The sequence below is a fragment of the Natator depressus genome, chromosome 4 (genome assembly GCF_965152275.1).
Source record: "Natator depressus isolate rNatDep1 chromosome 4, rNatDep2.hap1, whole genome shotgun sequence".
Lineage (NCBI taxonomy): Eukaryota > Metazoa > Chordata > Testudines > Cheloniidae > Natator > Natator depressus.
The window spans coordinates 66,824,479-66,849,760 of record NC_134237.1 but is presented as its reverse complement, the minus strand read 5'-3'; the positions used below and the strand labels follow the sequence as shown (position 1 = coordinate 66,849,760).

The following is a 25,282-nucleotide window of genomic DNA, read 5'->3' as shown; positions in this document are numbered from 1 at the left end:
CGTTCCAAACTATCCAGAAGGCCCAAGGGGAAAAAAGAAGCAGTTTAAACTACTCAAAAGGACTGTTTTCCTTAGGTGGAGAGGATGGCGGATTAGAGACTAGTGTGGGCTGATGGAAAGGCTTTTTTTTTTTTGGAAAGGCTTTTCTCTCTTTGAGACAAATGCATCTTGCAAGGTAAGCTGGGAAGGGTAATACCAATAAAAACATGTGGTCAGCCATTTTGAAGTCTAAGTCATCCATTCCTGAATGGAGTGTGCTAGAAAATTAGAGGCAGCATTTCAGAATGGTTGACTTAATGATTCTCCCAGAACCTTTTTGTAAACAGGACCCCTTTCCCTGTAGACTGGTTCCGTGACAACAGGACTGTGTGTAAGCCAATGAGCCTATTGCTGCCCAAACAAAGAACATAAGCTCTGAGGCTCAACTTCAGATTTGTTGTTTAAGTTCCACACAAAACAGTAGATTAAAAGAACATCTAGGTTACAAAGAAAATCACTTAATTTCAGCTTTATCTGATTTTAAGGATGTATGCATGACCTTATCTTTGCTTTCCTTGTGTGGTTCTATTATTACATGGCCTACCTATTTATCTACCCCAAGTCTAATATACAATCTCATACTATAGTTTACCATGACATTGGAGTCTTGGTGGTGTAGGAAATTGTATGTAAATGGAGACAAAAAGGGGTATCCACAGTGGTCTGTGATCACATGAAGGAACACATCATTCCCCCTACATATCCACCATCTGCACCTCCTCATCTCCCAGGAAAAAACCAGAACTTATTAAATCAGGATTTTTTTAACTGGATGTTCTTTTCATTAGAAACCAGGAAATCTCTTTAATAATTCCTGCACAGAGGCCCAGAATAATGGGCCACTTCTTACAAATGCTGAGAAGAGGATGTTCTGTGACTGTTCTGCCTACTATTGCCAGCATAGCCCCATCTTTCAGATGCTAAATTTGTCACTTGCAATATATTCCATCTGCCAACCTGAGCAGCTGGAATCCAGAACTAGAGATGCTCCCTGCCACAACTTATAGATTTTTAGATACAGAAGAGACCATTTGATCATGTAGTCTGATTTTTCGCATAACATAGGCCATTGAATTTCACTAAACAGTTTCTGTGTCAAGTCCATAACTCATGGTTAGGCTAGAGCATATCCTTAAATCACGATTGGATGTCTTTCTAAAAGACTTCAAGTAATGGAGAATCCACCACACCCCGAGGTGAGTTGTTTCAATGGATAATTACCCTTAGCGTAAAGAAATTGTGATTTGTTTCTGTCTGAATTTGTCTTCCTTCAGTTTCCGGCCATTGGATCTTGTTACATCTTTGTTTGTTAGACTGAACAGCCTTCTTCTGTGCTTTGAAAGCTTTGTTAGTTAGAGAGAGATTTCCCATTCACATACTGGGGAACACTGATAGAACTAATGAAAAAACATTTTGCTGCTTTGAAAGTTAAGTGATATCACTGTACTCTAGCAGTTCCGAACATTTTTAAAAAGTTCAGATTCTGGTTTAAAAATAATTGTGGAGTCAAGTTGAAAGAGACTTGGGCAGGGAGGACACCAGCCTCTTCCCAGCGGAGGGGGATGGGCTGAGGTGGGCCTTAGCCCCCCATCACCATGAGATCCCAATCCCTGCCCCTTCTCTCCCCGCAAGGCCCTGACCTCTGGCCAGGTCAGAGGCTGGAAGCTAGAGCCAAGCAGTGTGCGATGCCGGCTGATCACAGACAGTAAAGCCACCCACGTGGGGGGACCTAGCTTCAGCGCGAACAAAGCCCTTGCAGTGCCTGGGGAGCAGCGACAATGGGGTGGGGCCCAGGAGCAGGCCAGAGCAGGTCAGGCCAGGCCACTGTGGAGAGCCACGGGCTCTCCACCTGCCCTTGGCAGCATGCCCCGGTGGATGGGGACATGGGCTGCAGGCTGCCCTTGGATACCCCTGCCCCCCGCCAGGGCTCACTCCTGTGCTGTTGGCTGGAGCTAGGTGCTCAGCCAGCAGCCACCACTGTCTCCGCTCTGCTTCCAGGGCTGGGTGGCCAGAGAGCGGCAGCTGCTATGGGGTGGCTAAGGCAAATTTTTGGGTGGCTATAGTCTCCACAGCCCCCTCTCCCTCTTCCCCCGAATACCACCCCTGGAATTGGGTATTTTATTTTTTCCAGCCCTGTCCATTGAGTCATTTAACAGCCTATCCCTCTAATCTAGGTTATATATATACATATAGGGAAATACATACCACAAAGATTAATAGTGAAGTTAGAAAGTGAAGACCTTTGAGAACTACATAGTTCTCATGTCAATTTTTCAAAAGCATTGTCTTTTAATAATATGCACTACAGTAAATATTTGTTTGCCCATGCATTGGACTTTCAATGGGACTTAGGCTCCTAAATCACATAGGTGCTTTGGAAATACTTACCCCAGTTTTTTTGTTTTGGTTTGGTTTTTGGTTTTTTGCTTTAGTTTGTGTATTTCTGTCCTAGGAATATTTGTAGTTTAGAAACTACAATGCTTTATAGCTAAAATGAAATTAGAAATATCTCAGATTTAAAGTAAGGAGAGAAATTAATTTCAAAAGTCTAAGTGAAAAAGTTTTCCAGTTTAGCTGCTTTTCAGAAAAAAACTTCCATTAGATCAGTTTCTATATTCCAGTGACAGTTGTTCTCATTTAAGTGTGCTGTGTGTGTGTGTAGTTTTCCAGGAGATTATTAACTAAGCACGCTTGTAAGGTAATATGCCAGAAATTTATGTAAAGCTATACCTAACAGTAGCGAATACTTATCTTGTTAATTTGGGTTTATCCTGGCATCTTGTAATACCATCTGCAAACAAATATCCACTGACCTAATTTATAATGTCTTTCAAATTTTTCCTTCTAAAAAAAAAATCCACTGCAAGCTATGTCTAACTTTTAAGATATTACAAAAATGATCACAAGTTTGTGCAAATGTTTCATGTCTTGAAACTGAAAAGGCATATAATCATATATACAAAAGGGCAGTTGATGCTGGGGTTGTGGGGTCTATTTGGGTCTAGATGGAAGGAGAGAGCTCAAGGCAGTGTTTCTGCCTTTACTGGGGCAGGAATGTATCCTGTGTTGTTGTAATATGGTTCAGCAGTAATTTCCTTCTTCACTCAGGCTTGCAGTCTGCTGCAGAAGGCTCATACAATTATTCCCCTCTCATAATTCAAAATCAGCACCTTTTTTTTCCCTCCCTTCCATTTGCTCACCTGTGTGCGAGAAACAGAGACATGCAGAAAGTTCTAACATTGGCAGGACAAGTCGGAAGCCACGCCTCCACTCTGAAGCTTTCCTTTTCAGAATACTATGGTATCAAGCCAACAAAGCATTTACGCATGTAATTAACTTGAAACACAAGAGTAGTCCCACTGAAGTCAATGCATTTTGCTGGATTGGGACCGATGTGATTCTCACTATGGCAGTCACACAAACCCACCTTTGAGATAACTATTTTTAATAAACAAGTCTCATTCGCAAATTCCTATCACCTATCCTACCATTACTTACAGTCCTTCAGTGTTTGGAGTTTGATTACCTTCCCTTGGGTGTTAATGTTGTTGGAAGGTGGAAGAGGTTTGTTGATACTGCACAGTGTACATTAGATATTTAAGGCACAGAATGTGCCGAGTACAGAGCAAGAACTTGGCCAACACTGCTGTCTCTGTGGAAGGGTATTGCTTTTTCTTCCCTTCACTATTGACAGTAAACTGTTCCTCCTTTATTATTTACACTGTTTTACAATCCGGTCACATGAGGCAATGTGGTTTTCCTATTATTGTTTAGTATTGTGATGGTGCCCCCCATGAGATTTTATGGAAATATATGACGTAACTAGAATGTGTTTTATGCTACTGTCAAGGTTCCTTCTCCACTCTGAACTCTAGGGTATAGATGTGGGGACCTGCATTTTTACCAGCTTAGGTTAAAACTTCCCCAAGGTACAAACTGTTTTACCTTTTGTCCCTGGACCTTATGCTGCCACCACCAAAGTGTCTAACAAAAATAACAGGGGAAGTGCCCACTTGGAAATGTCTCCCCCACCAAAATATCCCCCCAAGCACTACACCCCCTTTCCTGGGGAAGGCTTGATAAAAATCCTCACCAATTTGCATAGGTGAACACAGACCCAAACCCTTGGATCTTAAGAACAATGGAAAAGCAATCAGGTTCTTAAAGGAAGAATTTTAATTAAAGTAAAAGAATCACCTCTGTAAAACCAGGATGGTAAATACAGGGTAATCAGATTCAAAACATAGAGAATCCCTCTAGGCAAAACCTTAAGTTACAAAAAGACACAAAAACAGGAATATACATTCCATTCAGTACAACTTATTTTATCAGCCATTTAAACAAAACAGAATCTAACACATATCTAGCTAGATTGCTTACTAACTCTTTACAGGAGTTCTGACCTGCATTCCTGCCCTGTTCCTGGCAAAAACATCACACAGACAGAGAGGACCTTTTGTTCCCCCCCCAAGCTTTGAAAGTATCTTGTCTCCTCATTGGTCATTTTGGTCAGGTGCCAGCAAGGTTATCTTAGCTTCTTAACCCTTTACAGGTGAAAGGGGGTTTCCTCTGGCCAGGAGGGATTTAAAGGTACCCTTCCTTTTATATTTATGACAGCTACATATGCCATGTAACATATCTCTGTAAAGGGTATGATCTACTGAATCTATTAATCCTATTTGTATGCATGTATCATTTTTGTATTCGAAGTTATGAATATTGGCTGCATACTTATTTGATTCTGAGTAGGTTTTAGTGAAGCTGTTGGTCAGCTTCCTGAGAAAAGACTATTCTCAGTAAGTGCCCAGTCAAGAAGCCCTTAAGCCAACAATGAACTTGGAGACGCCAATCCACATCTGGGCTTTCCCAGGAATGTGGCTTGGCTGGTAAGAAACTCAGTCACGCATGGACATGTGATTTGCCCAGGTGACTCCAACACTCCATTTTGTCACTGAACTTTGCATAGGAGAGAAGGGAAGAGAAAGAGAGAGAGAGAAAGTCTATTTAAACCCCTCTGAGACCCCTCCATTTGGTCTTCCGCTGGCTAAAGAGAGCCTCTCCACCCCCAAGGATACCTGAAAGAAACTGGAACAAAGGACAGTAACTACAGGGAGTGTGAGTGATTGCTGGACCCAGACTAGGAGAGTAGTCTGTAAAAGAAAGCTTACTGGAACTGGTGAGATTTTATCTGTATTCAGTTTGATTAGACATAGACTTGCGTGTTTTATTTTATTTTGCTTGGTAATTCACTTTGTTCTGTCTGTTGCTAATTGGAAGCACTTAAATCCTACTTTCTGTATTTAATAAAATCACTTTTTACTTATTAATTAACCCAGAGTATGTATTAATACTTGCGGGGGGGGGGGGGAAACAGCTGTGTGTATCTCTCTATCAGTATTATAGAGGGCAAACAATTTGAGTTTACCCTGTATAAGCTTTATACATGGTAAAACGGATTTATTTAGGGTTTGGACCCCATTGGGAGTTGGGCATCTGAGTGTTAAAGGCAGGAACACTTCTTAAGTTGCTTTCAATCAAGCCTGCAGCTTTGGGGCATGTAGATCAGACCATGGGTCTATGTTGGAGCAGACTAGCATGTCTGGCTCAGCAAAACAGGGTGCTGGAGTCCTAAGCTGGCAGGGAAAGCAGGGGCAGAAGTAGTCTTGGCGCATCGGGTGGCAGTCCCAAGGGGGTTTCTGTGATCCAACCCGTCACAAGTATCTCTCCTGAAGTAGCTCCCAGAGGCCCCCCATAGCACCTATTTACTAGGTGCTGTGCAAACACATACAAAGGCACAGTCCCAAGGAGCTTATGTTCTAAGAAGTGGTCTCATGGACTATGAATGGGATTTCAATTAATGAATGCTTGTGCTCTACTCTGTGCTGTCACAATGACTACCTCTTCAGCCTTGTTAAGTGTGTTTGGACAAGATTACACACTGTGCTAATGCTCAAGAGTATTTGTACCCATGTGTGATGAAGTGGGAATTTTTTGTAATGTGTTGATGAATCCTATGTTTGCCTCAGTATTCCTTTGTACATTCCATTGCTATCCAGAGGTGGGGGAAGAGGGTTAAGTCTGCTCTTGGGTCAGCACAGGAGGCATGAGAGTGTGTGTTGCCTTCTCTCTGGGCACAATGAATGGGTCATTAAGAAACTGGCTGGAATGTGCTGAAAGTGACCCATAACAGTGCAGCATCCAAAAGAGACCATGGGAAGTGACCAGAACATCCTAGCAATCAATGACCAAGAGGAAGGACATCCCCCCCTCCCCCGCCCAGCCTCTCAGCACGATGCTGAGCAGAGACCAGCTGGAGAGCAAAGGCTGGAAGGTGACCAGCTGGGGATAAATGGTAGGCTTCTGGAAGAGCCTAAAATGGAGTCAAGTATTGCTTGGCTGGTGAATTGCTCTGGGTTGGCCGGATGGACTACATGTTAACCTTTATTTCTCTATTCTAACCTAAGGACTTCCAGTTGAAAAATACACCCTACTGTTTTGAAACACTGCCTTGGTGACACTGCAAATAATTGCAGAGGTGCATTAGATCCTGAAGTGTGTACAAGCCTCTGACTAGGAATCTACCTCCATTGGCCTACCTGGGAAGAGATCACATGAAACAGGAGTGCTTGAGTCTCAGGCCTCAGTCTCAGAGGCTGCATCAGTGCTGTAAATAGACGTTTTAGTGCCCAGGGCAAGCAAGTATATTTGTGCTCCCTCCTAGACCCCTACATGGGACTATTTTTTTTATTCCCTCTCCCATCCTGACCCCATCCCACCCTGCAATTCCCACTCCCACCTACATTGCTTGGAAAAAATTTTTATCCTACTCCCGCTATTATGGCAATGGGTCCTGCAGGATCCCAGTCCCGCAAGTCTCTACCCCCTACCATTTTTCTTTTTGTCCACCCTATTTTTTCCTTTGCCCCCTCCCCCCCCACACACACACTTTTGCACCATGGAGGTTGCCCCACTCACCCCACCCTGGTTACGGCTGTGGGCTCCAGCCTGCACTGAAGGAAGAGTGAGGCCCCTTAGGACTCTTCATGATTGAAGTGATTCCTCCAGAGACTGCTGAAAAGCTAGGGCCTACCGCTGATCCTGTGGATACATGACACCAGGGTTTGGTTCTGGGCACGGTGTGGTTTTTGTGTTACTTTGAGCCCAAGGACTATGCAAAACTACAAACCAAAGTGAATGGGGAGATGCCAGGGCCAGACCCTCATCTCTCTGCTGTGACCATGCCCCTGGCTCTAGAATGCACTATGCATATTTCAGTATGTTGGGTGAAATTCTGGCCCCATTAAAAATCAATGGGAGTTTTGCCAGGGCCTTCACTGGCATCAGGATTTCATCTATTGTCTTAGTGAGCTCCCACTGGGATGGTGCACCACCACAGTGCCCCCAATGTGGGACAAGACCTTAGGAGCACAATAAAGCCCTTAACTGTTCTGACTTAATTTCCCCATCTGTAAATGCATATAATATCTGCCTAAGAGAGATGTAATGGTTAATGAGCCAATGTTTGTAAAGCACTAATTATTAATAGGAATAAATGGGAGAGCACTATCAAGACAATGGAAGAGAGGTGGCAATCCAAAGACACTCCTTCTTTTGCTATAAAATTTGACAGTTAAATTGTTGCAGAGGAGGAGAAGGCATACATTTATTTTGCTTACCCTATAAAAGTCTAGTAGGTGGCAGGTATCTAGTTTGCTGATGAACCAGACTTGGAAGTGGGTTTAGGGGAAGATGTCCCCTAAAGAACCTGGGGAACAGGTCTGGGGTCCAAATATTTAGTACAGCAAGAAGATAATCCTTCCTGCCCTCTACGCTCAGCCCCCTTATGAGGGAGCATAGTAGGGTTCCAGCAATGGGCTGGGACCAGCTGTGGTGGGATAGGGGACTAATGGCAGACTTCACCAGGTGGAAATGATTAAGGAAGGACTCATGACCTGTGCTATATGAGTTTTTGCTAATTAGCTCCCAGATGAGTGAAGTTAATAAGTTGCAGCCTAATTAAACCACACAACCCTTGCATTTTGTCTTTCTTCCCACATGTCTGGGACAATCACATAGATTTCTGACTAGCAGCCTGAAACAAAGTCCAATAAAGGGAGTTTCTATTGATTTCTCTCATCTTTAGATCAGGCCCTAAATGTACAGATAAGATGTTGATTGCACTGATTCTAGGGCTCCAATCTGCTTGTAGCATTTTGTTGCTAAATATTTAGCAGAAAGATCTAGCTAATATCACAATGCTGAACTGTTTCCAATAACCTTCCCAGATGCTGACTGCCCCAACTGTCCCCTACACAGCTCCTAAAACCGCCAGCTTCTCTCCTCGATGACTTCTTCCATGCAATCGTGTCTTCAGTACAACTATTTGTGGTACCTTGAGATAACAGAAAAGGTAATATAAAGGCCACAAGGATACTAGCCAGAGTGCATTATTCAGGCTTGCATTTAATTCAGTGTAGATCTAGATCTGTAATAAAAGGTGCTTATGTGCTGGTTGTAAAAATGATGTTGAAATATAATATCTAGGGCTCAGAGGAGCAAAGTGAAGGAGACAGGCTGAGCAGGAATCAGGGTTTGAAGGCCACCCAATACAGTTATACTACAAGCCCCTTAATCACTATCAGCAAAGATATACAGAACTATTGCCAGCTCTTGCAATCGTGTGGTGTCTGTCTTAGAGCCTTTGCTCCTGGAGGCATAGGATTATGTGAGAGGCTCCATTTTTCTTTTCTTTTTTTAAAGTAAGTTTCTGGCCCTCATGGTTTTGTAGAAAAAGCTTGAAAACATGAACCAAGTGCATCCTCAAAGCTCAGAAACCGAAAGATAAAGAAAAAGAACCCAAAATGTTTTTTTAAAATCTCATGACTTTTAAAATTCATGATTTTTGAATGCTGGGGTTGGCAATACTGCAATAGTGAGCGTATTAATAGCTGGACATTTGTCACCAAGTTACCCGGGAAAGAATTTTCTGTAGTATCTGGCTGATGAATCTTGCCCATATGCTCAGGGGTTAGCTGATCGCCATATTTGGGGTCGGGAAGGAATTTTCCTCCAGGGCAGATTGGAAGGCCCTGGAGGTTTTTCGCCTTCCTCTGTAGCATGGGGCACGGGTCACTTGCTGGAGGATTCTCTGCTCCTTGAAGTCTTTAAACTACGATTTGAGGACTTCAATAGCACAGATATAGGTGTGAGGGTTTTTTTGTAGGAGTGGTGGGTGAAATTCTGTGGCCTGCATTGTGCAGGAGGTCAGACTAGATGATCATAATGGTCCCTTCTGACCTAAATATCTATGAATCTATGAACCTGCAGTATTGTCAACCATGGTATCTGCCATTCTAAATATAGGGATTCCCAGAAATACTGCAGTAGGAGAAGCACCTGAAACATGGTACACATTCTGGGCCCTTTCAGCATTCAGGAAATGAAAAGGGGTACATTTTAAATAGACCTGTCTATTTATTGTACAATAGTACAGTATGTGCCTTTTTCAACCAAAGAACTCTGCATCACGTAACACACTTTTAATATTCCATTGCAACGTACACAATCCTACAGCACAGATCAGTTCAGTTAGAGAAGCTACATAAACAATTTATTGACACTCCTGGTTATGCTGTTCTTAAGCATTTTTACATACAGGAAGAACAGTGGCAGTGGTTCTGGTGCTGTTATATTTAATAACTTTAGCCTGTTTCAGTACAGCTAATAGCAAGCAGACATCTGAAGTAAAACAATGATAGCTTAGGGGACATTACATTTCATTTACAAATGCATAAAACAATAGACCAGATAATGGCATGCATGGAATACAAGCAAGGCTTAGAAATACATTATGAGGTTCAGTTTGATAATATCTGCACTATACCACAGAATTCCCTATGCAGAAAAATTGGCTACACAATAGGAGTTGCACCATATAACAGCGCCTTCTGGCCTAACATTATGCTGTTTTATGTTGTATTTTGTACAAATCTACACTTGCCTTGTTACAATAATTTACAGGCTGAAAGCAACTCTGTAGCCATTGCCAAATGCCAGCGCTCCTTTGTTTTAATTCATACCATTTTTTTTTTATTTTGCCCATCTTATCTGAACCCAGTATCAGTAGTTCCATACATATAATCATACAGACACATGGTTGTGTATTTAACGTCTCTACATTTTAAGCTACTGTGTAGTAAGTGTTTGTCTCCTTGACTTTTTACACACACTGGGGAGGGAGGTGGAGTTACCTTTTTTTACCAAAATGTCTGTGTATCAATGTCTTTTTTTGTGTTTGTGACAAAGGTTCTTCGGCATGACTGAGATATAGTTACAAAATTCACTGAGTTTCAGCTTAATCCATCGTTACAACTCTTAATAGAAGAGTTCCTTTGGGATTTGTAGTCCAGTGTCTACTACTTTACATAGCACTGATCTACATGTTAGACTCATTTTTTGGTTCATTAGGAATCAGGTTATTCATTTCCATTACTTGTTCAGTGTAGGAACACATGCAGTATCTTGGGCATTTTATTTTAAAAGTCAAAGAGCTATGTTTGTTTAAGAAATGCAAGAAGTCCAAGGACACCATTTGCTGTGATTGTCAAGCTAGTATCTTGAACAGATCAAGTTAGGGTCTGTTCCTAAACACATGAAGTAACTTTTCACATTGACTTCAATGGGAGCAAGATTGGGCACTGATGACTTAATTTTTGAATCCTGCATCCCCATTGACTGAAAATACAAGCTAATAAAACTACAGATTTCTTTGAGAGAGGATGGTACAATATTCTATTTCTTCTGTTCCATTGCTTGTTGGGAAAAAAAAAAAAAGTCAAACACCTGATCCTAAATTAAATGACACACAGCAGTACACTCTAAACTTTCAGTCAGATCCTAGCTGGTATAAAGTGGCATAGTTCCATTGATTTCAATGTAACTGTGTCAATTTACATCAGCTGAGGATCTGGTGTCTACGTTTATACTGTGACTTCTGAAAGTTTCATTTTTTATGGACTCAATGAAACAAACTGATTCGGATAATTAAAAATAAATTGGAGGTCCAAAAATTTGTCCAGAACTGAAATGTATTTTTTCCTTGTAAAATATTTTGGTAAAATTTTAGTATATATATTTCACATTTACCCACCTATGTTTCTCCTAGATTTAGACAAGACCAACAGTGGAACAAACAAGAGTTTCAAACAACACTACTACTGCCTGGCTCAGACCAAAGAATGCCTGTCCTTAGTAGATTTCCAACCCATTTTGTAAATTGAAGAGAGTCAGGTGGCTTTGGGATGAGCACTGGAACTTTTGGCTGCTCATCCAAACCATACTGAAACCTTTGGCAGTTCTTCCATAACTGGGTGACTAGTAGTTATATATATCAGCTGAAACACTGAACATTTTCCTCACTGGAACACCCCACAAGCACAAGAAGCATATTAACAAAATCCACACTTTGCAGCATTCCTTCTTTTGCTATTCAGAATTTTAACTTCGTTAGTGAGTGACCAAAAAACCCCAAATCCAACCTTGGAGTATCAGTAACAGATTAAGGGATAAAGTTACATTATCCCCTGTTATTAATATTAGGTCTTCTTCAGTAAAATTGCTTATACAAGTTCCTTCCACGTTACTAAAATGAAGCTATACGTTGATGTTTATTTGTTTAAATAGCTTCCACCACCAAAGACAGAATTTTATATTGGATTTTAATTCTTGTAAAACATTACTTATAACACCAAACTGTTTTTATACACCTTTTCAACTACATTCATTATAACTCAGTATAGAACATCTCTGCTCATACGCATTGCCAGACATTTCTGCCAGTATCTGAAACTAAGAATTATGGGTATTTTTAAATCCAGAGTTAACCTACAAATTCTGCACTTGCAAATTACACATAGAAGATGGTATTAGGCTGCTGAGACATTCACTCATTTTTTTGTGTATTGTATATGTAGGAGAGTAAATTTTCTTTAACAGTATGGAATAAGAATTAATAATTTTTATTTGTCTAGTTAGTAGCCTTGTAGTTTTTTTAAGTAGTGCTGGTACTAATCAAAAGATTACTGAAAAAAAATCAAAGTTAAATATAGTGAACTGCACAAGATCTAAAATATAGGGTCTGTCCACAGCACATTATACTAAGTCAACACATAATAGATTAAAAGCTGCAAATTCAAAGACTTCACTTAGAAATTTAAAGTTTCTGACATCATCTTCCACCACTCCATCAACTCTTCTTTCTCCTCTTCTTTTCTTTCAGACAATGACTCCAGCTCAAAATCAACCTAGGTCAGAGAAACAATCCAAAAGGTGACTTTTAAAACACGTTTCAGGAAATGTAGAGCAGGGAAGGGAGGTCCATGTTTGGATTAACTAACTGAAAGGAATTATAGGAAAACAAATATTTATTGGGATCTGAGTGGATGTTCCCCCTTTTTAGGTTGGGTTTTTCAAAAGACTCTAAAGGAGTTAGGTGCCCAACTTCCACTGAAATTCAATGACTGCTGGGCACCTAACTCCTTTAGCATGCGATGATATGAATTACCACTGTAGCTTTGTCCACCACCTATCAATACAGGGAGAAAAACACCAAGATCAGAATTCAGGCAGTTGTCTGCTGCATGGCAGAGCAACACATATGCTACCTTATGCCACCACAGAGTTCCTTCTCACATACAACACATTTTAGGTATGTAATAGGGTGACTCACCCATTGAGGGCTGAAACTAACCAAGGCTGATTACAGAAGCAGACACCTGGGAGAGACTAGGTGATTTCCCTAAAAAGAGCAGCAGGAGGAAGTAATGAAGTCTTGAAAACTGTAGAGCCTGCAGTGAGTGTGACAGGCTTCTGTAGGGAAGACCTTGAGAGTGCTCGGGTGGCTCCTCCTAGAGCCCCTGAGTCAGAGAATGGTTTGGGCCTAGAAGCCAGGCAAGAAGGCTGAATTTTAGCCAAGTGAAGCCTGAGGGTACTGGGCCCAGCTCCTATTAGACACCCTGACTGGGAGAAGGATGTGGGAGCCTGGAAGCCAGAGAAGGCAAAGCTCCTGCCAGGTACAGCCTAAAAGACTTTGAATTGGAGCTAGGTCTGGGATGAAGGATTGGGGTGTCTCTACCTATAGGAGACTGACCAGACTGAGATTGGGGCTGGAGGGGAATGTTTTAATTACCTATTAACTATGAGTTATTAAGGGGCCCTGAAGGGGGGAGACGCTGGTAGCAGGATACCACTGGCCATGAGGGGGCACTCAGTAAATAGCAACCCTGCTACAATGTGCTGTTAGTATGTCCTAATAAATGATATCATATTATGTTGACTCACTGCTGATTGTCTACCAGAAATAATTTTAAAGAGAGGTACTGATCTTCCCTGGTGCATCTTCCACAGCAAGAATGGGCAAACTATAGCCCATGGGCCAGATCCAGGCCCCCCCGCAGCTCCCATTGGCCGGCCGGGAATGGGGAACCACAGCCAATGGGAGCTTCAGGGGAGGTACCCGCAGGCAAGGGCAGCACGCAGAGCCCTCTGCCCTGCCCTCCCCTCCCCCAGGGGCAGTGGGGACATGGTGCCGGCCACTTCCGGGAGTGGCACGGGGCCAGGGCAGGCAGGCAGGGAGCCTGCCCTGGCCCCAGTGCATGCCGCTGCCGTCCCGGAGCCGCTCCAGGTAAGCGGCGCTGGGCTGGAGCCTGCTCCCTGCACCCCACAGCTTGCCCTGAACTCCCTTGTACACCCCCTCCCACACCCCAATCCCTTCCCCAGCCCTACATTCATGGCCCTGCATGCAATTTCCTGGCCACCCAGATGTGGCCCTTGGGCCAAAAAGTTTGCCCATCCCTGTTCTACGGTGTTACATCCAGGATGGGTTTGTCCCACTTTAGTTTTTAAGGGGGAAATTTACCTCTGTGCAGAGGGTCAAACCAAAACCCATACATTACTTAAGTCCCACTGAAGTCCTAGTTTTGGATGTATTTGGCACATAAGTGGTGTAAGTATTCTAGTGCTGGCCCTCTGCGCAGGGGTTAAGGAGATTTTCATCTTAACTAAATATTCAGTTGCCAAAAGACTATCAAATCTAAACAAAAATGCTAATGTCCATCCGTGTGTGTGTAATTTTTACCCACCTATGTGGATAAAGACAAGACTAATAGCAAAAAGAAATGAGACACCTTCAAACACACTACTCTTGCTTGGTGGAAGCCAACAAGCATTAGAAAGAAAGAGTGCACAGGCTGACTAGATTTCCAGCCTATTTTCTAAACTGATGAGGTTTGGGCCTATAAAGAGTTATGAATGAAGAGCAGCTAGGGTTTTTCTTTAGACTTATATTTTTTATGCAATATGTGAATATACATAGAATATAAATAACAATGCTCCATTATTCTTCTTTCATAGGGGAAGAAAAACCAAACAATGAGGGAGAACTTACCGCAATGGCAGGGCTAAAGGGAACAGCCACTTTTTTAGTTATTGCTAGATAGCCTGGTGCTGAGGCTGTAAGTTTATAGTTTCCTGGTGTAAGCAATCTCCAGTAATCACCATCCTTGGCTGAAGAGAAAGAAAAACATTGAATCAGAAGAAATGAAACTCATTATCCTAGGCTAAAAAAGATGGGCTGTAAATGCCATTACAATATAATCCCAGAAATACCAGCCTGGATTTCAATATCCAGGCAATTATGCAATGATATAAAACCATTTTAATTTATTTATAAAAAGATGTTTTCCACAAATATAAGCCACCCTTCACTACTGATACAGTTCTTGTGGAAATAGATAATATGAGAACTGTCATCCTGTAATAAGGAATCTCTTTAGGGATATAGTATCTTTTTAATATATACAGTTTTCCCAGGTGTCTCCCATCAACATGTGAGTTAAGGAAATAAATCCCCATCCATCAAGATTCAAATACTCTAGAGATTATATAGCCCAGTGAGAGAAGCATCATTTTTTATCAAGATGACAAAGAAATGAAGGGGGGGACCAGATTATTCTATGTAATCTTTCTTTACAGGGAATCAATGAAGGAAAAAATATAAAAATCATAATCCTAAAGCCACACAGTAGAACTAACCCTCCACTCCATTACACCAGTTTTACACCAATGGGTGGATAAAGAGGCCCACTGGGCATTGTTTATAGTGTGGTATTTCTTCGGAGTTTACAAAAGTCACTTTGTCAAGAATTCTTCATCCCTGCATACTACACAGAGTTTAGAAGAACCTTTGGAAGGTCACTCAGCAATGCCACTTGAAATCAGTGTCATTGCTTATGCCAGTATTTTCCTAAATGCTTGCTGAGCAATTCTGCAACTACACCAGCACTTTAAAAAAAAAAAAAAAACCACCACCAAACTTCTATGCCTAGAGGGGAATATTATATAATTGTTCACAAGTAAACTTGACAGTGTCAGTACAATCAGAGTTGGTGAAAGTCCAATTGAGAAAGCTTCAGGAGGCATCAAACTAAAGTGCCCCCATACTTTTTCTCCAAAGAGACAGATTCTGTGGAAAAAAATATGATATATTTTATTAGCTGTCACTGTAGCAAGATTGTATGTTAAAACCTTCACAGAAGAGCAGAATTAAGGTTTACCATTCACTTTTGAGATTGCCTGACTTTTGACCACCTTTCTAAACCTTTTGATATTGCATTGCCGCTATCTTTTTTGCGCACGTCCAGTGATATGAGATGATGGGGTGATGGCTATGTGCATTTATCTACTATAGAAGTGCAATATCCTACATCTTAATCTCCCAGCACTGCAGCAGAGAATAGGGAGTGGATACTGACCTTTCAAATGGAGGACAATCCTTTTCTTCCCCCCACTCCCCTTCCTTCTCTCAATCCCTATGCAGCCACTTACTGTTCTTTACCTTTCATCCCTCCTTCCCTTTTTTATGTACAGTGGAAGGGTACTGCTAAAGTTACTGTTGGCTCTTCTGGTTGGTGGCACGGCTGTCCACTGCCTGTAACATGTGGGCACATCACAAAGGGAAATGCCAATCTGAGTGGGTGACAATCCCATGCCATACAATTCAGTGGAATAGTGGGATTCAGTGCCAGCATACAATAGTCCACAAAATATGGGAAATTTATTTAATTAGCACCTTACACCAAAAAAATGCTGTTTAAAATGACAACGAATGTATAGGTAACCCTTCACACACGGTCAACGTGAAACTACCGCTAAGCCTATCTCTAGGGTAAGATTCAGCAAAAATGAAAAGGTACACTACTACTAAACAACGTGTTTAGAACAGGAAATGAAAAAGTACACCATCTCACTGAAGCAGCAGGGAGCTAGGCAGAAAGCAATTACCCAAACTGGAATTTGGCAGTGAGATTAGGAATTAACACTCCTAATCCTGCAAAAAGTACAATGGGATCTTTAATGATCACAAGGGATTTGGACCAGAGTTTTAGGTTTCATCCTTGAGATGGCACTTCCAAAAGTACATTGCTCAAGAACATAGTCTGGACATACCCTGAGTCACTATGGAACTGTCACTGGTGTGTTTGCAGCTCAAACCGACGTATCCAAACTAGTTTTAATCTTGCTAGCTCATATCCCAGAGCAGTGAAGCCACAGCAGCTAGCTTGAGGATGTCAGCCTGAGCTGCAATCACACCCCGTGATTACATTCTAGACATATTCTCAAAGATAAAAAAGTGTCACCTACTGAGTCACCAATAATACTTCATATAGCATGTGGGATTAGGACTAAAAGTATTGTCTCACTGTATCAGACCAGTGATTTATTTAGTCCAAACCAGTCTCCAACAGCAGCCACTATCATCTCCTTCAAAGAAAGATGCAAGAAATTCTGCAAATGGCCGATATGAAACATCCTGCCCACAAGGGAAACTTCTTCCTAACCCCAGGTTGTCTCCCATCTAAGTATTGATGCAGCCTGACCACACTTAGCTAATAATATCGGATTAGATTTGAGAGGCTACGACTCCAGGTTGCCTGCTACAGAGGCATAGCAATGCATTCTAGCACGCCTCCTTACTTAATCACCTAAGGTGTGACACCCACCTGAGGTAATGTCATGGTTTATTCCCTCCACAGAAATGGTAGCATTTGCAATCGGGTTTCCCTGAAGATCTCTAACAAATCCTTTCACTCCCCGATGTATCTGAAAAAGCCAGAGATACATGAGAAATTACTTGTGCTTGTTTCTAAAGGAAAAGGCAGCTGTTTTAGTCAGTGAAATATCTGAGACTGCATGTTATCCACCCCATAGCTACATGATGAAAATAAGCAGCAAGGATAATTTCTAAACCTCACACTGGAATATTACAAAGTGATTGAGCCAACGGAGTTCAGCTGCTGATATGATTAATTTGTGTTTTTTGCTCTGCAGCATTCATCACAAATGTGCAGCAAACCATGAAGGGAAGTATGCATTCCCTCAAATCCTGTTGTTACTGAGTATTTTCACACTCTTTGAAAGGTGTTGGGAGACAGCCTGATGCACATCTTTCCCACAGGCTGTTAAATTTTCTCAAATATAAGAATTTTGGGTCTGATCCTGCAAGGCATTCAGAACCTAAGATGGGGTGTGAGCAGCCTCAACTCCCAATGAAATCAGCTAATTTACATGAGACAGTCAGCCCCTTGGAGGACTGAGCCCACAAGATACAGTCCTGCTCCGATTGTAGTTAATGGTAAAACTCACATTAACATCAGTGGAGCATGAATCCTCATTTGGAGACTGTACCTCTGGTGCAATGTGGCCATTTTGTGTTGCAATACCATTGGACTGTGGCTCTAAACCCAGCATCACCAGCCAGTATAGAGCATTTAGCAGTGCAAGTGGGGACAGGGTATGCAATTGAGGCTTCTCTACACTCTGCTGATCTTCAGTTGTCGTTTAGGCACTATTAGCAGCTGATATCATTTAGACAAGAACATCCTTTAGACAGCTCAAATTTATGACAAAGGATTAGCCTGGCACATAGCACAGGGGATCAGAAAGGCCAAGTACCCTTTACTGGGTACTACTGCACCCTCCTCAGCCATAGCTGAGAATCTGGCCAGTCAGTACCATGTAGGAAAGTCCAGAAGGTGAGTAAAATCCTCTACCAGATGAGAGCAACTGAACTTCAGTGATCTAGCCCGCAGTTCTACAGAAGCGGGCAATTTAAGGTGTCACGGTATCTACAACTCTGAAAATTCCTTGTCAGACCATATTTTAATTAAAATTAACCCATGTGCAAAGCTGAAGCTTTTTTTCGACCTGTAGCAAAAGGGTGAAATTCTGCAGTGCAAATATACTGCCTTTTCATCCCACGTAAAACTAACAGGCAAAACTCAGTGATTTATTCATTGCAAATATTTGATCTGGCAAACTTTGGCTTTTTTTTCTTAAATAAATTATTCAAGAATAAATGTGTCCCATTCTTCAACAGCTGTACTAACAGGCTATTTTTCTCATCATAATCACAGGCACATACTTGTTAACTATAGCATATCAACCAAAAATCAGATCCAGATCCAGATGGGTTTGAATTTTTAGCAACCTATTAGTTCTGGATTTACCCCTATGGATGTGTGTGGAGTAATCATAACTACAGTATATAATCAGATTAACACCGTTGGCAGTTTCTGTTTAGTTGCATTACTCTAGAGAAAACTCTATTTTGATCATTTACCTGCTCAATATAATTGACAAGTGAGTTCTTGTTGTCCTCCCAGTAGTTCTTCAGAGTTTCCTCTGATGGGAATTTTTCACAGCTGAGCTCCACTGTGATTTCAAAGCAGTTGCTGCTGAGGTAATTGAAGTCCTGCATTCCTGCAATATCAGCAGAGAGATATGTTGACACTGTTTGCATTGCTCTGAGGTAAGATGTACTGACAGGGTCCAGTGTGGAAAGTGGAACTCCTGGCAAGGAGGGACTTATTAAATGCTATGGGGAATTAGGAGAAATCTGCATTAAACACAATGGGCCTGATTCTCCTCTCCCATTGGTGTAAATCTAGAGCAGTGGTTCTCAACCTGTGGCCCATGTGACATCCTCAGGGCCATACGGGTAGTATATATGTTGTGTGTATGCAGCCCACATAACAGAGAGCTGTATACATGGCACACAATGGTAAATGGTTGAGAATCACTGATCTAGAGTAATTCTACTGAAGTTACTGGAGTTTAAACCAGAATAAGAGAGAAGTGAATCAGGCCCAATATACTGTTCTCAGGGGAGAAAAAGGGAGTTCACTGAAAATGCTCATTTCACAGAAAACACAGAATTTCTTGGCAGTCATGACTTCATGTAATGATTGTACCAAATCTGACCATGCATCTGGCCTGCATATTCCTAGGGGACACTTGATATGGAAAGCCCTTTTTTTCTTTCATAGGAACTAAAAACAATTTCCAGGTGTGGTTCAATTATTTCCAGATGAAAAAAGAAACTGACCATTATGTGCACTGTAAACCTGTGAACAGCAGCTAATGACAAAGCAAATAAAGCATCACATAAATACTTTGAAAGAGATATTTATTAGGGCTGGTCAAAATTTTTCTTTTTAACAAAAAAAATGTTTTTCGTCACAATTTTTAGGGTCTACCTTCTGTGGAAAAAAATTTTCAATGATTTTCTGCAAACAAACAACCCTCACTCCCAAAATGAAATGTTTTCATTTGCACTGAAATTTTCAACTGGGGTGGGAGAGTGGGGAAGGGAGGCCTGTAATTTCCAATCAGCTATTGCATTTATTTCTCTTGTTTTTTGGGGTTTTTTTCTTTCAAACTCAGCACCAGAGTAAAAAAAATGGGGAATAGACCTGAATGTGATAAATGAAAAACATTGTTAATGCAACTTTAATTAGGAGAATTTAAAAATGTACAGTAGTATTTTTGATTAGCTATGTATTTAAATGTTCATCTGCCTGACCTCAGTGAGTCATTATATTCACTGGACCAGTTTCTGTGACACCCACTCCACTTCCTCTGCACCATTCAGGCAGCACAAAGAGGAGTGGAAGCCAGCCATGTTTCCCTGGATGAGGATTCACCCAGTGTGGGGGAGTTCGCAGTGAGCACAGGGTTTGTATAGCCAATTCCTATGCCTCCTTCTTGTGGTTTTCAGTGTAGGGAAAGGAAGAAGCCTGGCTGAAGTACAGTATACCCTGGCAATCCCCAGGTGAATTATTGCCAAAGGGCAATTACAGTAGTCCCAAGGCTGCGCTCAATTCCACTGTGACTGGGATCTCAAAACTGGCCTCAGAATCAGGGAACTGCAGCCAGCTTCCTGATGCCATCCTGCTCCTTCATGGTGGGCACAGTAGAGAATCTGGTCCAATACATGCAGTGTGACTGAATTCATGTTACATGTCAAACCCTGACTTTCAAATTTCATGACTTGTTTGTATCCTACTTCTATAGCCTCTAGTAGCTAGGCAAAACCTTCATTTATTCCAAAGTCCAATTTGCCTTCCCATGATTACATTAGAGACCATTTGGACACAACAGAAAATATCTCCTGTACAATTTCTCTGTTTTTATTTTATTCTTTAAAAAAATAGGGGAGAGAGGTTGTTTGTTTTTTACCCGAAGCTCTCAGCTGTGGCCCAGGTTCTGCAAAGAGATCTGAGCAAATAGACTCATATCATTCAAAACTCATACGCAGGTAGGAAGTTCCATTCTCTACCAGGCTGTGCTAATGGGTTCCACAGACTAACTGTGGTGTGTGAAAGCCTTTTCTTTCATAAAGTTTTGAATCTGCCACTTTTCAGCTGAAGTGTCCTCCTTAATTTGTACTGAGGTTGCACCTAAAGGCCCAAATAAAATTTGAGCTCATCATGTTATGTGCAATACAGATAGGAAGAGACAATCCCTGCCCCAGAAAGCTCACGAGAGAGAGAGAAAGTATCATCATCCCTATTTTACAGACAGGGAATTGACACATACAGACTAAATGACTTGCCCAAGGTCACACAGGATATCTGTGGCATAGCCAGGACATGAACCGACGTCTCCTTGGTCCCAGCCAAGTGTCTTACCAAGGCACACCTCTTTCTAGTTACACTTTTAAACAAACTGCCCCTTAACCATTCCCTCCCATTGTCTCTTTCACCATAGCTGACTGATCATTCCATCCTACTCACCGCAGAGAGAAAAAAATGAATAATAAAAGATCCTTGAGATGGTGCACATGTAACTGAAATTCTGGAGAGGAAATGGCCTCTCCTGTTCCAGGTGTCCTGTGTCACTCTAGCCACCCTCCTGGAAGAGAGGGGCTATTAAGAGGCTCTGTGCATGGGGGACAGACTTTACCTTTTGCTATAATGCAGTAGTCACATTGTACATTAATGGCAGGAGGTAAGTTGTACTGACAGTGTCCAGTGTGGAAAGTGGAACTCCCAGCAAGGAGGGACTTGTGTTATTACTGGGAATGGAGTTTTGATGCTTTGCAAACTTCAGACTATCCCCTACGACTTTGATTCACGTCCCTCATTGCTGGTTTAAAGTCGAGATTTTCTAGGGAATCAAGTGAATTGAATGTCCCTTTGTTCTTTTATTCCAATCCCTTTTAGTTAAGGGAATTACACAGGATTTACATTGGAATAAATGAGTTTAGAATCTGGACAAAACAAATTTTCTTCCATTTTAAAATAAATATTACGTTAGGGGCCAAATCCTCAGAGCTGCTGAGCATCTGCAACTCCCACGTACCTTTGTGTTAGTAGCTAATATATGAACTAGCATAACCCTTTATTCATACGTCTGGGCAGTACATGGCGATAAAGTACATCGGCGCACTTGTTCTTAGGGTGGTGCAAACTGAAGCTTTGGGGGTGATACGCAGAGCATGAGCATCCTACATGATTCATGGTAAAACCCAAAAGAAAATGTCCTCAGCTTTGATTCAGCAGTAGGCAACATGAAATGTGATTTAGGTCAGCAATGAACTGACAAAGTGTCAGGCACGACTACAGCATAAAAAGACACTTAACTTGATCTGTAATTAGCCTATTGTTTAAGCTGCTTTGAGATGCTATTTTTATGCTGATACAAGAATCTGATCAGACTCAGTTGATCAAGGGCCCTTGCACGGCTACTTGGAGTACTGTATTGTACATATTACAGAGTTAAACTGTAATGAATGAATAACTGCCATAGGAGACTTATGCTTGGGGATGATTTGCTATTATCTCTTGGTCTTGCCTATATTATACAGTAACTCCACACAGTTGATTGTTTCGTTGTTACATCACTGATCAATTAGAGAACATGCTCGTTCAAAGTTGTGCAATGCTCACTTATGACATTGTCTGGCAGCCGCCTGCTTTGTCCACTGCTTGCAGAAAGAGGCACCTGTTGGAGCTAGTGGTGGGGGCTTGGAACCAGGGTGGATCGGCAGCCCCCCCATCAGCTCCCTTAAGTTCCCTCTGCGGCAGCCATCCAGCAGGCTATCAATTGCCAGGCAGTTCAGCAGTCCCTCCTCCCCCTGCTGAGTGCTACTCCTGCCCTCTGCCTTGGAGCTACTCTCGGGAGCCTCCTGCTTGCTGGGCAGGGGGCACAGTAGAGGAGTGCTAATGTCAGAGTTACTCTCTCCCCGGCACTCCTGCCCCCCACCTCCACAGCGCGTTGAGTGGGGGGTGGGGGGGGGGAAGAGACACAACAGGGCTCAGGATGGAGGGAGCTTGCTGGCAGCAGCTGCTGTCTCAATTCACTGATCGACTTAAAAAGGCAATGTACTTAGAGTAGGGTCAGCGTACTTAAAGGGGCAATGTGCATCTCTCTCTCTCACACACGGTGTGTGTCTCTGTATTTCTCTGCCATGCTGTCTCCCCACCCTCCATTCGTGCTGCCTTGTAGAGTGTGTGGCTACATTAACAATAATGTGTTGACCCTTGAGGGCTCAGCCGAGTGCTAGTTCATCATTTAGCTGTAAGACATTCCCTGGAAAATATCCCAGCCTGACTCTACCACCTCAACTAAGCTTCACAATCATTATTGCTGTGTACAGTATTAAGTTGTTTGTTTAAAACTTGTGTGTGTGTGTGTGTGCACATATATAAATAAAAATATATACTCGTCTGAAGAAAAAAATTTCCCTGGAACCTACCCCCATTTACATTAATTCTTATGGGGAAATTGGATTCACTTAACATCATTTCGCTTAAAGTAGCATTTTTCCAGAACATAGCTACAACATTAAGCAAAGAGTTACTGTATATAGATATTACACACAAAAACTACTTTAACAGAACATTATTAAAATGACAGAGTCAATCACTCAAATATTTTGGAAATGCCAGAACTAAGGTTCCTTCTGTAAGCTTAATTCAGCCCCCTTATGTGTATGTATTATGATACGGTCTTTAATTGCAAGATCACACATTTTTTCCACAGGACCATTCCTCATTCAATAGCCTGGAAATGAATCAGGATTATGCAATGAAGGAGATGTGTGAGGTACCCCAGCTTCCTCCTAACTAGCCCTCTATTTTCATCCTTCATCCAATCTCAGTCTCCCCCATATACTGGCTTCCAGTTGTCATCCCCATTTCCTTCCCTGGCTCCCAGTTCCAGTCTCCTTGTCCAGTCCGTCCTACTCTTCCACCTGGATCCCAGTTCCATGCCCAGGCTCCTTGCCCAGGCAGCCCCATCTCTCCCTTGCTTTTAGTTCCCAGTTCTAATATTCTTGACCAGCAAGTCAGTCTTCCACAACCCCAACCCCATGTAAATTTCCTTCTCCTTCCCTCCCTCCGTATACACCCCACCAGTCTCCAGTTTTCACACACCCCTGGCAGCCCCTCCCAATCTATTTTGCCACTTCTGAAAATCTACCTGTTGTCCTCTCCACATTCAAACCAGGCAGCTTCCTCTTCTATGTTTCCTGAACCCAGTAGTGGGGACCTGGGTGTATGACATACGTGTTCCCTACTCTAAGTTCGGGTGCCTGGACCCCACCCAGCTCACAGCAGCCCAGAGCTGCAATTGCAAAGTCCTGAGCTCCAGCATGTCTAATATGGAAGGAAACATTTGGAAACTGCAGGTGGGCTTCCCTGGAGCTGCAGACCCTGGAATTGCCAGGGAGCTGGGCAGGCAATCTGGCACAAAACTAGGCAGGTTTCCAGAGGAACTTAATCATCTCTGCCAAACATTTCAATTAATTGGCAAATTCTGACCAAAGAAGTTTCATTTGAATTATTCCAACCAGCTCAAGCTTCCATTGACTTAAAGGGAGTTTTGTCTGAGCAAAGAACAGAGTTAAAACTGAAGTCTAGTTCATGCCCCTGCAGCCTACAACTGGAAGTATTTCCTTTCCCTACATAGTAAAGGGGTTCAACGACCTCTACCACATTGTACTGCCACCTCCACTGGACTCTGCAGAGAGCTCTGCATGAGTCTGGGGATCCACTGATAGGGAAGAGGCAAGAAGTGAGAAAGGGATGCAGGAATCTAAGGCTCTGATTGGGCTCTGTAGCAATGCAATGACTCACTGGTGTGGCACCTCCTGCTGGTCATCCTGGGAATTCGCTCTCCAGCATAAGGAGTGCCCTCTGCAGGCCAGTGTCTCACCTGCTGCTGGCCCCCATGTCCCTCCTGGACCCCAGTGCCCCTCTCCCTCAGGGTTCTGCCCCCAGCAGTAACCCACAATCTTGGAACCCCCAACCCTCTATCCCCACCTTGCCTCAGTGGCTACTGCCAGTCACCATCTAGCCCCGCTCACTGGGGCAGACTGCAGTCTGTAAACCATTCATCATCAGCAAGGGGGTTGGACCCACTGCCGCTGCCTATTCCCAGGCTACCCCTTTGTAGCCCCAGTACCTTTCCTGGCCTTTAGCAAGGCCTACAGCCTGGGGGTTTTCCAGGCTGGAGCGGAGCGGAGCGGAGCGGAGCGGAGCGGAGCTCCGCCCCAGTCCTGCTCCACTCTAGGTACCCTTCTCTCTCAAAAGCTAGAGAGAATCTCTGCCTGAGCTCCTGGCTCACAGCCCTTTTATAGGGCCAGCTGTGGCCTGATTGGGGCATGGCCCCAACTGTGGCTGCTTCCCCAATCAGCCTAGCCTTTTCTCTCAGCCCCTTTCAGGGTTGGAGTGGGGTGACCGCTCTGCTACAGGCTCCCATTGAAACTGATGGCAAAACTTCCATTGTCTACAGTGGCATAGAATCAGGCCCTAAACACCTCCTAGAAGGCACTCTGCACCTTTCACGATTGGGCCACAATGAATAGCAGTCAGCAGTCTGCCATCCATTACCAGGTATCTTT

General features: G+C 42.7%; 1 protein-coding gene across 1 annotated transcript in view; it reads right to left on the bottom strand.

Moving 5' to 3' along the window:
* Positions 1–9,563: 9,563 nt before the first annotated feature.
* Positions 9,564–25,282, bottom strand: part of CPE (carboxypeptidase E) — a 92,488-nt gene continuing 76,769 nt past the window's right edge. The window contains exons 6-9 of the mRNA XM_074951106.1: positions 18,716–18,855; positions 17,097–17,196; positions 14,483–14,601; positions 9,564–12,341 (exon numbers count right to left, since the gene is read on the bottom strand). Of these exons, the coding sequence (XP_074807207.1) occupies positions 12,243–12,341; positions 14,483–14,601; positions 17,097–17,196; positions 18,716–18,855 (458 nt within the window). The 3' untranslated portion in view covers positions 9,564–12,242. The remainder of the gene's footprint in view (positions 12,342–14,482; positions 14,602–17,096; positions 17,197–18,715; positions 18,856–25,282) is intronic.